Here is a 15,020-nt window from a genome sequence, read left to right as displayed (position 1 = left end):
TCTGTTAGTAATGACCCTTGTGAATAACTTGTAGATATGGGATAACAAGCTAATTGGTCTATAATTTCCAATTTCTGATTTATCTCCTTTCTTATGCAGCAAAACTATGATTGCATTATTCCATTGCTTAGGCATCACACCTTTTCTAATGCACTTTGTGAAGAGCCTTGCCAGTTTTTGTGTTACGTCTCTTCCTCCCAATTTTAACAACTCTACAATAACTTCATCTTCCCCCGGGGTTTTCCGATTCTTCATTTTCTTCAATGCATGTTCTACCTAACCAGGAAGAATATCGGGTATGTTGTATGTGTTGCTACTTTGCAATCCATATTCCCCACTGCTGGTATCATTCCCTCGCTCCTTGTATAATTCTCTATAATAGTCTTCTGCTATTTGAATTATGCCTTCTCTGCTGTTTATAAGTACACCATCGCTATTCTTCAGTTTCAGTATCATTTGTCTTTCTGTATTACTGCTCATGGCTGCTGATTTAAATCCTTTGTTTTCCCTTAATGCTTGTTCTACTTTTCTTGTGTTAAATCTTCTTATGTCCTCTCTGAGTCTCTTTCTAATGGCTTTGCATAACTCAGTATACTCAATTTTCTCCCTGTCAGTGTTTTTCTTGCTCTTCATTTGTCGTCTTTGGTTCATCATGACAAGTGTTTCTTGACTAATTTTTTCTTCTTTGGATTTCTGTTTCCCTATAGGTTTCTTGGGCTTTATCAATTTCAGAAAGTTGTAATATTCCTCGTCGATATCTTGGTCCTGAGCAGTCTGCAGAAGCTCAAACTTGTTCTTAAGTTCCAGTACATACTGCTTTTTCTCCTCTTCTGTTATTTCAAAGACCTTTGTATTATTTACTCGAATCAGTTTTTTCCTTTCCTTTCCTACATCTATATCAAGTGTACATCTTACTATTCTGTGATCACTTCCAACATTTACCTTATTCAGGACGGTAACATGTTCACCCTTTTCTTGAAAAAAGGGTGAACATGCAGAATCTCAAGGACTGACAGTCCTTGAGATTCTGCAAATTCCACAAGTCACATATTAGAGGATAGCTGTAATGCGAACCTGTAATGCGAATTATTATTAATTTTTTCAATAAGAACATCAAGTTTTGAGTAGGGATTAATAGGGGATTATAGCATTGTACAAGTCAATAGCTCGGCTCATCTTAAGCACTGTACAGAGTTCTGGAGGCGTCATTTGAGGGTGAATGTCAATCTCTTTGAACGGGTATAGTGAGGAGGAACGACACTCATGAGAAGAACAATGGATGCTCATGAGGGGAACGACATTCATGAGAAAAACAATCAATGCTCTTTCCAAGAAAGGCATCAATTCTGCAAATTGTATCATCTGAAAAATAGGTACCTGAGTGGTGAGATATCTGATTGAGAAGTTTGAGGATTTCAATGGATTGAGTAAGCTCAATGCTGATGTTATTTTGGCGAAAAAGTATCTTTGAAGCAAAACTGCAATTGTGTCGTGTTATAATAATAGTAGTAGAAGCATGTGATGCAAGAAAGCAAGCTTATGTAGCATTAGACAAAAAAAAAAAAAATAATAATAATAAATTCACACAACTATTCTCTCTAAAAGTTGTCCTGTTCCTCCTTGAATTTATTTAAGCTATCAACTTCTACAACGATGAAAGTTTGTTCCAGCAATCAACTACTCTCTGCCTAAAGGCAAACTTCCGCACGTCTTTCCTGAATATGAATTTATGCCCCCTCAGTTTCGTAACGTTAAAAGAGGAAGGATCCTATCAGAATGGAGCCTGCTCGTTCCATTCAAGGCCTTATACACCTCAATCAGATCACCTTGTAGGCGCCTAGTCTCGAGACGCTGCAATTTCCAATACTTAGGCCTTTCTTGGTGAGGGGGAAAAAAGGGGTCCTCTTAGAGGACCCTTTGATGAATTCTTTATAACAGTAAGAGGATGTTTGTTCTCCTTTGACCACCGTTTTGTTCCCTTTACCAATCTTGTTGCCCTTTCTCTGCACTACAACTCAAGCAACTGCACATCCTTCCTAAAATGCGGCTTCCAGAGCTGTACGCATCACTCAAGGCCTAGCTTGACCATTACCTTATACAAAGGGATAATCACTTTCTTTTCCTTACTAGCAAAATTCCTGTATACCATTGACAATACCCTATGACCTGCTGTGGCAGCCTGTCTGCACTGCTCCGAAAACTTCATATCTGACTGCACAATTGCTTCCAGGTCTTTTTCGTTTTCTACCACCCTAAATCTAGTACCGCACAGTTGGTACGTTTCTCTGGGATTACTTCTATACGAATACTATTACTAATAGTAATGGTATTCGGATTATAGTGTACAAACCCAGGCTTTTGCAAAACGCTGCAAAAAAAAAAAAAAAAAAACAAACAAGTATAGGTAAGTATCCATTTGACTTCTGAATTTATTCAAACTGTCAGCTTCAATTACCTGTGAGGGCAATTTGGTCCAGCTATCAACGACTCGCTGGCTAAAAGCAAACTTCCTTTAATGGAATCTAAACCTGAAGCTCTGAAATTTGAATTAAGAAACCCTGATTCTGGAATTCTTTAGAACAGTAAGACTTCCACCTTCATTCATTTTTACTAATCCCTCTCAGAGCCTTTTAAACCTCATTCAGGTCACCTCTTAGGTGCCTGATTGCCATGCACTCCATAGCCCACATAACCAGAGTCTTTCATCATGCGGTCATCCTTCTGCCAAACTCACCACTTCAGTTTACCAACTTAGGACCGTTTCAAGAATCTCATCCTGTCGTGCAGCAAGAATCCTGGAGGTTATCGGGATTACTAAATAATGAAATGGATTTTCTGCATCAATATGAACCAGTGATGATACCTTTTATACATAGCACTGAAAGCTTGCAATGGATTGCGAAATAGTGGCTCGTTGAAAAAACCTGGAAATAATTTATTGCGTCCGTATTTCATTTATTATCTGTCTGTTTTATCTTTATTGTGTGATAAAAATACTGTTATTCTTGTTGAAAAAACTGCGAAACCCCTTCCTGACTCTGAGGAACTCGGCTGTGGTGTGAAAATTTCAAGTGTTGGTTCCCTCCAACTTTAAAGAGAATTTCGTAGCTTTTCTCAAGGAAGGAAATGAATCTCAAATAATACATTCAATTTAAGACATAATAATCTGACACTTCGTGTTTCTAACATAATTTTTTGAAGTTATCATTTTTACAAATTTTCCCTATCAAAGAAATCGGTAAGAAAATTTTGATAGAAAATTTAAATTCTCTCTAATTAAATATAATCAAACATTTTGGTTTTTGTGTTTCTGGATTATAGTTTTTACTTCTTCTAAAGTTAGTTCTGGAAATGCAGTGTTTACTGCTTCATTTCTTCAATTTACCCCTAGACAAAGGATTCCGTAACATTTAGTGAGAATAAAAAATTATCATTTGAATAAATATGAAAATGAATACGTTGTGCGAAAAGTGCTTTAAAATAACGAACTAAAAATGCATTCCACTTAATTTCGATGCTGCTATCGTACTTTTGTCAAAATTGGATGTTTCGTTATCGTGTTTATATTCAAAACCTCGTTTTAAATCTTCCGTTCTCCCTCTTTCCCCTACATATTATATTACTGACTGGGACTTCAAATTGATCTCTCCTGGTATTGATCGAATTCATTGTAATTGATCTCTCCTTGGAGAGACAGAGAGAGAAAGAAACATAGACACGTAACTTGAGAGTTGACTATAATTACAATTCTAAAGCAACTGGAAGTTATAAATATATTAGTCAATTTTTTGTAGTTTTAAGCCCATAAAATTTTGTAGCTATTTAGCCCACGAATTACTTCAACTCAATTTTTCGAAATTAATATAATATAGAATATCATTTGTCACCAGAATTCATTTCTCATTTTGCAAAATCAAATTTAACCAATTTGATTCCAGTTTTTGATAACTGAACAATTCTAGTTTTTGTATAAAAATATAGAAAGTCATCATTTGGTAGACAATATGTTTAGATTGTAACATTTGGTCACCAATCATTTAATAATTTTTATTTCCAGAAATGAAGCATTGGGCGAGGAGTGTTATCTCCTCAGATTTCTAATTGGCTTTCTTGCACTTTTCCGTCAGCAACACGTTTAATGACGTTCATCTAATCTTTTTTTGTTTGCTTACGAACACTTTTTTTTGGTTCATCTTCTTAGGTGCTTCTAATATGGCTAATATTAGTGCTATTGTGATATCACGATTTAATGTTAAAATGTGTTCTTTTTGTATGTGTTACATTCTGTATCGGCTTTTGAATTAAACTAAACATCCGGCCACGGAGCAATTTAGCTGTTAGCATAGTGGTTCGTTAGTTCAGTACCGTACGCTGGACATATTGCTTCTCCTGTGTCGTTCATGAGCGTCTCTGCCGTCAGTGTTTTCTCCCGGTTACGCGAATGCAAGGTACTCATGCAGCCGTATGTAAAAATGGCTGTAGTACGAAAAAAAGACGGCGGGCCAAATGTAAAGTTTTATGAATCCCTGGATACGGTAGCCCAGTTCGACACCGTTAGGCAATGGCTGCAGAAAAACTGCAAAAAGGTATCACTGCTCTCTGTGCTGTTTGTACTTGTTTGTAAGCCTAACGTTGTCTGTTTCAATTTTACAACTGTCGTTTGTTTTGCTTAGGCTTAATAATGGAACTTTCAGTAGAAGGGGGTTAAATAAAAATGAATGATTTTATATTTAAAACACTTGATAAAATGACATGTGTATACTGTAAAAAAGCAGCATTTGAAGGTTATGTAAATATGATCAAAAATACTCCTGACTTGATTCTGCACACTGATTTAGTTATTGATTTCTTAATGCCATGCCAATATGTGACAACGAATGGTAAATATGAATATTATTGTGTGCCATTATGTTGGTTTCATATATTAATACATTTTTTTGCTTCATTTTAGGGTTGAATGATATTTTCCGTTGGGAGTATATCCGAGTTCTACGTTTTCAGTAGTAATTAGGAATTGTTTTCTTTTATAATGTTTACATACGTTGTTTAATCATCATTTGTGGACCATTTATATAGTTTGGTTGCAGTAATATATATAATGACAAATATAAGGTAATTTATTATGAAATTCCTTGGCCATCTGGGCTAGCATTCTTCTTCAACAGAATCATTTCACCTCTTTCAATCAGATGGGAAAAAAAAAGTTTCAATATTTTTGCGAATTTTTTCTCCTCACAGAATTTTTTATATCAGATATGTGCATATACTACTGTTTCATCTTATATCAGTAAAAGGTGCTACCATGTCCAAATATTTGATTGTATGCTTTAACTTACACAAAAAAAATAATAAAATAGGAATGTAAATAACCTCTAAATTACTATTTTTTAACAACTTTTAAAAAATATATATCTTGCATTTTTTTTTTTAAATAGGTTATATTTACTAGGCAGGCTAAAACTTTTTGAATATGTAATCTATATTTGTTTCGTTAAGAAAATAGTGTATGTTTTTGGGGGTAGGGCTTAATTTTTAAGGTGGATTAATTAGAAGGCTGGCTGGGGCCCTGAGGTACCATGCCTGACCTCTCATTGTGAGATCAAGCCTGTACATTGCCACAAAAAAAAAAGTGCACAGTTCTTTGTTGGCTGGAATAAAACAGTTAGTGAAGTAAACTCTTCTGGCCATGGCTGTCCAGAGTAAATGGACATTTATTTGTATAGTTAGTTTTTTGCCATGCACACAGTAAGTACTTGCATTGTGCATGGCACAGTGAAACATTCAGTGACCACTACTATTTTCCATTGGTAAGCTCATGCCCAGCTTGCTGGGTTTGCAGTTAACTAGCACCCAGTGTGGAGACCTATGTTCACTGGTATTAGTATTAGCAGTGGAAAATGGTGCAAGAGAATAAGCTCAGCCAAAAAAAAAAAAAAAAAAATCACCTCCCATTTTGCCTATTTGTTCCTTCCACTGGTTTGCCTAGTTCTTTCTTGAATTTATTTAAGCTGTCAACTTCCACAACAACAGATGGAAGTTTGTTCCAGCAGTCAACCACCCGCTGGCTAAAAGCAAACTTTCGGATATCCATTCTGCAACCGTCCTTCCTCAATTTGAATTTGTGCCCTCTTGCGTGGTCTGAGCAAGAGGAAGAATCCTATCAGCTTTGAGCTCTCAATCCGTTCAAAGTATTAAACACTTCAATCAGATCACCTTGTAGGTGCCTACTCTCCTCCAGGCATACATATTGTTGTAATGACACAAGTTTGTTGGTGCTGCATGTTTGCAGCTGATTAGCTCAGTGAATGCTTTCTTAAACAGGCGCCTCCATAGCCAGGTGGGCAGGAGCAGCAGTGCGTAGCACACGGTTCTTGATTAGACCGGGGTTCGAGCCCGTGACCACCAAATACGGAGGATGTGGAAAGGTCAGGGAATGACCACCGCATATCCCCGGAAGAATATGGCCATAGTTGCTAATGCTCCTAAAAAACCAAATAACAACAACAGCAGCTTTCTTAGACAGTGCATTTTTGCATGCAGAATTATGAATATAGGTTAGTTTTAATTTAAAAACATTTAATAATTATAGGTAATGAATTTTGAAACTAGAAAGTTTCAAAAATCATAACCTAAGTTACAACTGTTACTTCCTTATACTACAAGCTACCACTTCCTGAAGAATGGTGTTGTTTATGTTGTCATATATTAATACTTTTTTTTTTTTTTTTTTTTGCACAGTTGTTATTTGGTTTTTTTTTTTTTAGGAGCATTAGCAACTAAGGCCATATTGCTCCGGGAATATGCGGTGGTCATTTCCTGACCTTTCTGCATCCTTTGTATTTGGTGGTCACAGGCTTGAACCCCGGTTTAATCAAGAAGCGTGTGCTACACAATGCTGCTCCTGCCCACCTGGCTATGGAGGCGCCCTTGCATGGTTGTCATAAGTGTTGCGATAACTGTGGCTGTTTGGAGTATAGCTTGAAACACAACAGGATTTTTTTTCCATCTAATGATGAAAGGCAGAAGTATTGTTTTTTTACGGAGAGAAATTTTTCCCTCTAAAAAACACAAGCGCCCTTTAAAACACGCTTACAGAGATAAAATTACAGTTAAAAACATCATGATTTTTATTTCTGTTGCAGAAGAATTTTTTTTATCTAATGCATAAGTTACTGAGACAGATGTGTGGCATGTTTTCTTTCAGTATAATATTTCTTATAATCAGTTTAATGATAAGACACTGTATATTAAGTAAATTAACTGAGTAATTTATAAATATAATTAATACTAAGATCTATAATTAATGTAGATTAATTATTAAATGTGCAAAAACTGAAAGTATTCAATAATATAATTAAAACTTTTAATTTTATAAAATTTCTTAAACTAAGAGTAAGTAAAATGAAAATGAGCTTTCAATGGTCTAAACTTAAATTATGTGCTGCCATGGATGTAAATTTATTGATTAGGACTAGTGCTTCTATTGAGCAATAGGACAAGTTTAGCTACTTGATATGCACTGGGGGTGATGTGCAGTATCAAAGAATATGAGTGCATTCAAGCTGGCACAGCACAGTGTTGTTTAGTTTCTTATAATGGTGGGTCTCTAGCAGAAATTCATTGGTGTATGGCAAAGGCATATTAATGACTGCATTTTTACTGTGATAGAAGAAAAACTGTGGATAATGATTCATGCATGAAACGTGCACAGTTATCAAAGAATTAAATAGTCTTGGCAGATATTGTCATCAAGGTGGAGCATTGTAAAACAGTTGAATATGTAGCCAGAGAGCTAGATCAGTCATGGGTCTGCCTATACTATCATCTGTGGTAGATTAGATAGCAGTATAGGAAAGTGTGCAAACGGGTTAGTACTAGTATTAGCAATGGCCACATGGTGCAAGGAAGCCTATGGCTTATGCTCTTCCTTATTCTTCAAAAACTTTGCCTTATTCAAACACTGCCTTATTCTTCAGCAGTTCAAGATCCCTGATGAAGCCATTAAGTTCACTTTCTGTGATCTTATGTGATTCAGAAGGATAAAGGTTTGGACAAAATGATGGATCCCTTGATGTAGATGGCTGCTATACTTTGTGTATATCAAGTTGATGTTCATCAGTACCTTCATCAGTGTACAGAAAAACGGTTTGATTCAGGAATAGGTAGTATTTCACCATGAAGGCATGGGACAAATTGCAGATGGTACATTTGGGCACATTGCTGTACACTTTTTCTTCATTGTCATCCCTTTTCTAATAGAAGGCACCATACAGAAGTAATGATGTGATTTGTTGGCTCCTTCAATATCATGGCCACTGCAAAAGGCATGAAACATCCCTTTCCATTCAAGTGGGTGTTGAGTTTTGACGAACAGGTAGTGCAGCATATATGTGGAGCCCAGTTCTTGTCCTGGTTGCCTACTTTATACCCAAAATACAAGAAATAGACCCTTTTTATGGCTCGAGTTAAGAGACGCTTTCTTGAAGTTAACGTGACTTCTCCATATATGTAACAGAAGTCATACAGACTATTCACACAGTTATGGGGCATATTAATCTTACACAACACAAATACTGTGTAAAAGGTAGGAATCTCAACCATTAACTGAAAACAAATCATCTAATACCTAGCTGTATTCAAGAATTACCGCAAGAGTTGAAAACGCTTTTGAGGTAGCAACTTATCACATGATACAGAGCGAGGCGACAGTTGCCGATCATGTGATAAGAGTGTGATGGTACTGAAACTGCAGTGTTGCTATGGTTTTTTGCTGAGAGCTGTAGTTGATAATGTAGAGTAACTCGCTAGTATGAGACCCCAACTTTGAAAACAAGAGCCAGTTGAAAAATTTTAATGATTTTTGTGTTCAGCAGCATAAAATTAGTCAACATTGGGTATTTTCATTTTTGTAACATTTTACATGTTGACCAGTGTAATCTGAGTGTTTCCCAAAGAATTGCGTGCTACATTTTTAAAGTAGTCTAAGTGTCTCTTTTAGTTTGGTTCATGGATTCTTCAAATATAGTCTAGCAGTAGCTGGTGGATTTGAGGACTAATAAAAAATTTCTGCTTTGATATTTTTCATATGTAAGTAATGGGAATGTATTGCAAACATACTTGAAACAATTTGCTTCTTTATTCAGGGTTTTGGGATGAACTAGCTTGATGAGGCAAAAAAATAGCCTCCACTCTCTTTTTTTTGTAAAAAAATTCATAAAAAAAGTTCATAACTGTAGGAATGTTGCTGCAATATATCATTGAGCCTTCTTAAAAAAAAAAAAAAAATGAGGAACCAATTCTTTTTCATGATGTTTGTACTATGAAAGGGGTGTTCCTGGGGCCAGCAGATTCTTGGATTTAAGTATTGATCCTAAATGCTGAGCAAACACTTTGGGTAGATGTAAATCTCTCATGAAAACTTTGTCATGAGTTCACTTTGTGTAAACAGCTGTGGTCTGCAGTTTTCAGTTTCTTTGTCACAGTAATTTATATCGTTTAGATCAGCAGACCTCTGTTTTCCCAAACAGGGATCCGCTGAACCCTTGGGTGTTTGTAGACCAGTTCTAGGGGGTCTCTGAAATGGAGCCTCTGGAATTTGTCAAGTTATACGTTCTATGTATGTATGTATAGCAAATTGACAATAAAGTTATTATATATTTATGTAAAAATAAGAATATATTAAGTTGGGTTGTTTTAAACATAAAACTTAGCCTTTAGCCAGCGGGTGGTTAATTGCTGGAACAAACTTCCATCTGTCGTTGTGGAAGTTGATAGGTTGAATAAATTTAAGGAGGAACTGGACAGGCATTTGGAGGGAATGGTGTTTTTTTTTTTTTTTCGGCTGATGCTGTATAAGCTCATACACTTGCTTTCTTGCATCACATGCCACTACTACTACTACTTTGAATTTTCTTTTCAGAAAACCCAGTGTACACACACACACACACACACACACACAGAGAGAGAGAGAGAGAGAGAGAGAGAGAGAGAGAGAGAGAGAGAGAGAGAGAGAGAGAGAGAGAGAGAGAAAAATATATGCATGTTTGTCCATATATATATAGGGGTCTGCAAACTATTTTTGAAGGGGTCCGTAAATTTTTTTCACATATAGCTGAAGTAATTAATATTAGTAATGTCAAGTGTGATAAAAAAAAGTTTATACAGCATCAGCAAAAAAAAAAAAAACCAATACTTCCCATATCACATGTTCATTTCTGCTAACAGGTTGTCTAATTTTTCCTTGAATTTATTTTGATTACCCAATTCTACAACACCAAATGGAAGGTTGTTCCTCCAACAATCAGCTACTTGCTGGCTGAAGACAAATTTCCATACGTCTATCCTGCAACAATCTATTCCCCCTCATGTGCATAGCCTGAGCAAAAAAGATTCCATTGTTTACTCAGTCCTTTCATTGCCTTATCATTCAGATCTCTTTGCATGTGTCTATTCTCCACACGCTGAAATTTTCAGAACTGAAGCCTTTTCTGATGAGAGCAACCTTTTGTTTTACTCACTAATCTTGTTGCTCTTCTCTGCATCTGCTGTGACAGATCCGCATTCTTCTGCAAATGAAGCTTCCAGATCTATATGCAGTACTCAAGATGTGGCCTAATTATTGCCCATATAATGGGATAATTACTTCCTTATCTCTTCTTGCAAAATTCCTGTATATCATTGACAAAACCTAATGGGCTGACATGGCAACCTATCTGCAGTGCTCAGAGAGCTTCATATCTGACTGCATAATTACTCCAGATTTTTTTTGCTCTCCATTACCCTAAGGTTGATCCCACACAGTTGGTATGTTAATCTGGGATTACTGCTACCCATATGAACTACCTTGCATTTGTCAATGTTAAACTTCAATTGCCACTTCTCAGCCCATCTGCCTAATTTACCTTTATCTTAAGGTGCCTCCGTAGCCAGGTGGGAAGGAGCAGCAGTGCATAGCGCATGCTTCTTGATTAGACCGGGGTTCGAGCCCTTCACCACCAAATATGGAGGATGCGGAAAGGTCAAGGAATGACCACCGCATATCCCGGAGCAATATGGCCTTAGTTGCTAATGCTCCTAAAAACCAAACAACAAACAAACCTTTATCTTGTTGCAGTAGAATACCCTGATTACTGTCATTAACCACTTTGCCAACTTTCCTATCATCTTCAGAATTAGACATTAGGCCTGATGCCTTCATCAGTATTATTAATAAATATTGAAAACAGGCCCAGCAGTGAACTTCAATGGGACTCTGCTAGTAACCTTTGTCCAAGAAGAGCCACTTCTCCCATTCATCCATAGTAGTAACTTACCCTTAATGCTACACTGCTCCAGTTTGTACAGCAGTCTTTTATACACAACAGTATCAAAAGCTTACCTGAAATATAAGTATATGTTGTTAGTATTATATTATGGGTCCAGTTTCTTTGTCACTGTCATAGTATCCAATCAGATTGGTCAGACAATTAACAGATCCATGCTGTGACTTTAGTATATGTGCATTCTTGTCTAGATGGTACAGAAGTCAAACTAATCAGTCTATAATTACTCTTCACCCTATGATTCCACTTTGTGAATTGGGGATACATTCATATATGTCTAGTCCATAGGGACCTACCCTGAATCCAAGGAAAGATGGTCTCATAATTATGGCTAAAGGTGTGCTGCTCTCTTTTTGTGCTCCCTTAATATAAAAGATGGCCGAACAATGGTCTCTGGCCATCCATTATAAAATATGGCCAGACCTTTAGAACAATATGGCTGATGAGTTGTATATGAATAAGGAGACAATTTGTCAAATTCTGCAGGACGATTTAGGGAAGAGAAAGGTCTGTAAAATTTATGCTGCACAGCCTCATGGATGAGCAGCAGCAACAAAGAGTCACCATGCAAAGGTTTCATCCAGACTTTCCAAAACAATCCTAATTTCCTTGGCTATATTGTCACTGGAGTTGAGCGTTGGGTGTTTCTGTATGACCAGAGATAAATGAGGCTGAGAAAGGGGTTTTGTTACATAACAATTCCTCTCCCTATTCCACAGTTTTTGTGAAGACATTTCTGATGAAACATGGCATTGTACAGATCAACCATCCACCCTACTTTTCCGATCTGGCACCAGTAGACTTCTTTCTCTTTCCCAAGGTGGAAACTGTCCTCAAAGGAAAGAGATTTAGGATGTTGTGGACATAAAGAAAAACATAACCACTGAATTGAACATAATCGGCAAAGATTATTCAGAAATTGAATTGAACTGAATTGAACATAATCAGCAAAAAGTCAGCAAAGGCATCCACTTTGGATGCCTTTGCTGACTCTTTTCAGAAACTTTTAGAATGGTGTAATAAGTGCATTCAGTCGTGTGGTGATTATTTTGAATAAAAATAAAACCATTTTTGAGCTCCTTCACTTTGTGTTCTTTTTTTATTGCAACAGTCCAGGAACTTTATTGCCACATCTTGTATATCAATTATAATCATTATAATTACAAATGACTGGTTGATATATGGAAATGGTATCCCTTCAGGATTCCACATCATTTCATTATTTCAGTAATATATACTGAGATAGTCCATATGTACAACGTATGATGTTTAGGTAGTTGCCTGTACATTTGTTTTGGTGCAGAATTACAAATATAAACTGAAATATAAATTTGCTTAGTCTGGTATACAAGCAAGTTGTATCATGTGTGTTATGTTACCATTAATTTTAATCTAGTTGGTTTCTTTCTTTTTTTTTTTTTTTTACAAAACCCCCAAACACAAGAGGTATTAGAACTTGTAGTACTTAGTACTGTGCATGGGTTGAAGGTTGAGAAGATGAAAGAAGATACTTGTTGATATTATACTTGAATTTCTGTAGATTGTAATTTTCAGCAAATACGTATGAAGGAAGGTTGTTCCAGAACTCGGAAGTTGAATGAATGAATTACGAAGAAGAAAAGTTGGTTCTATAAGTTAAGTTGGGTAGTAAAAACATGTTGACTGATTGCAGCATGTGTTTGGACCGCTTTGGAAGAGAGAATGGGAAAGAAGCCAATTCAGAAGAACAGGAAATATCTATAGAAAAGGCATGCAGCAGAGACAACGTCTGTGAGACAGAGAGATGATAGATTCTGTTAGAGATGAGCCATTAATTAAACTAACTGCCCTCTTTTGAATGGAATCTAGAAGCCTGAGCGAGATTTTGAGGGCACTGCCACATGCCCTACCATGGAATATTGTTCCCACATCTGTGGGAACAATATTCCATGGTAGGGCAGATTTGTACAGAGTGAACAGTTGTTTGGAAGAAAAGTAATGCCCAGAGTGAAAGAGAGAGAGAACCCAGTTTTTTAGATGCAGAGAAGCAATATTTGTAATGTGCCTATTCCAAGAGAGATTAGAAGTCAGGGTAATCCCCAATAGAGATATATGATCTTGCCTAGAAATCTGTGTGTCATCGAAGATAAGCATAGGAGCAGAAGAATACTTTTTGCGAGATATAAGACAGGACTAAGTTTTAGAAGGATTGAAATCAACTGTCTTTGTCCCACTGGAGAATTACCAGGAGATCGGCATTTAAGGAATGGTAGTGGATATGAGAAGTTGAAGCCGTTTGTGCAGGGCATGGTTTTTCAAATGGAAGGTGGAATGCAATGTGCTGTCATCTGAAAAAATATGGATGGGATTTCTGGTCACAATGGAAGGTTATTAATATATAAGAGGAAAAGAGTGGGACTAAGCCTTGGGGAACACCAGCATTAGTGGAGAAGTTAGAAGACAGTCATCTGCCATCACCAGCAGTCAGAGAGAAAACTGGATACCTAAATACAAAAATTAGTTGGCAAAGAGTAAGATGGAAGCTTATGTAGAATACCTTTATGCCAAACATGAACAAAAGCTTTTGAAATGTCAAGAGCAACTACTTGAGTTTCATCAAACTTTGCCATTGAATTTGTCCAGAGATGGTAACATAAGCCAGAATATCACCAGTGGATCAACTCTGATGGAATCCATACTAGCAATTGTTGATCAGATGGAAGCTTTCTAGATAGTTTAATAATTGTTGGTTAATTAATTTCTCGATTACTTTCGAAAGAGTAGAACTACGTGCAATAGGATGATAATTGGATGGGAGGGATTTGTTACCCTTTTTAGAAACTGGCTGGATATGAGCAAATTTCCAAGCAGAAGAAAAAACACCTTTGGAATAAGAAAGTAAAAAAAGGCAGCAAAGAATAGGTGTAAGTTCAGGAGCACAGGTTTTGAGAACAAGTGGAAAAATGGCATGAGAACCTGGAGCTTTCTTAGCATCAAGATTGATCAGAATCCTTCTGACATCTTTTTGACAGAAGACTGTAGGATTCATTGAATGCAGTGTACTGGGAATGGTGGGAGGTGGCAGAAATGGCAATAGAACCATCTGGTTTTGACAGAGGTGGAACAGAGATGAGAAAAAGTTGTAGCCAGTAGCTTTGGCAAGAGACCATCATCCTCGATTATCATTTGGACAAAAGGAAGTTTTCTACTCTTAGCCTGTTTGAAATGATTAATAAATACTTTACAATTGTTGTGAGCTTTGGTGTAAGCAGAAAATGAACTTGGAGATTTGGAAACAAGCCAATTACGATATGCAGCATTCTTCTCTTGAATGGCCTTAGCACATTTATTGGAACACCAAGATTTAGATAAAGAACAAGATTTTAAGGTGTAGCGTGGAATTAAGAATTCCATCCCTACAAAAATAATTTCACTGACACAATCTGAGAAAATGTTGACATCAAAAGATTTTAAACTAATCTGACCAAGGAAAAGAAATCTCACAGATAATTTTGTATTCTTGTAATGCCAAACAACTAGAGGTTGAGATTGGCCATGAGAGAAAGGCTCCATTGGAGAAGACATGATCACCAAGTTGTAATCTGAGGTGCTTACAGGACCACTAACTTTGCTGTTTACTTAGAAGAGTTGTTTGTGAGACAGAGATCAAAGATGTGTGGTTAGAATTGTCTGGTATCCTGGTGGTAGGTAAGTGAACAA

The 15,020-nt window shown here is 36.6% G+C and overlaps 1 protein-coding gene across 1 annotated transcript in view; it reads left to right on the top strand.

The window, feature by feature from the left end:
- The first annotated feature begins 4,183 nt into the window (after positions 1 to 4,183).
- Positions 4,184 to 15,020, top strand: part of mor (SWI/SNF- related protein mor) — a 385,701-nt gene continuing 374,864 nt past the window's right edge. The window contains exon 1 of the mRNA XM_090390116.1: positions 4,184 to 4,586. Within this exon, the coding sequence (XP_090246242.1) occupies positions 4,401 to 4,586 (186 nt within the window). The 5' untranslated portion in view covers positions 4,184 to 4,400. The remainder of the gene's footprint in view (positions 4,587 to 15,020) is intronic.

The sequence above is a fragment of the Mastigoproctus giganteus genome, chromosome 2 (assembly GCF_048544385.1).
Source record: "Mastigoproctus giganteus isolate SK-2022 chromosome 2, ASM4854438v1, whole genome shotgun sequence".
Classification (NCBI taxonomy): Eukaryota; Metazoa; Arthropoda; class Arachnida; order Uropygi; family Thelyphonidae; genus Mastigoproctus; species Mastigoproctus giganteus.
Note: the sequence above shows the minus strand (reverse complement) of the source record. Positions and strands in the feature narration are given on the sequence as shown.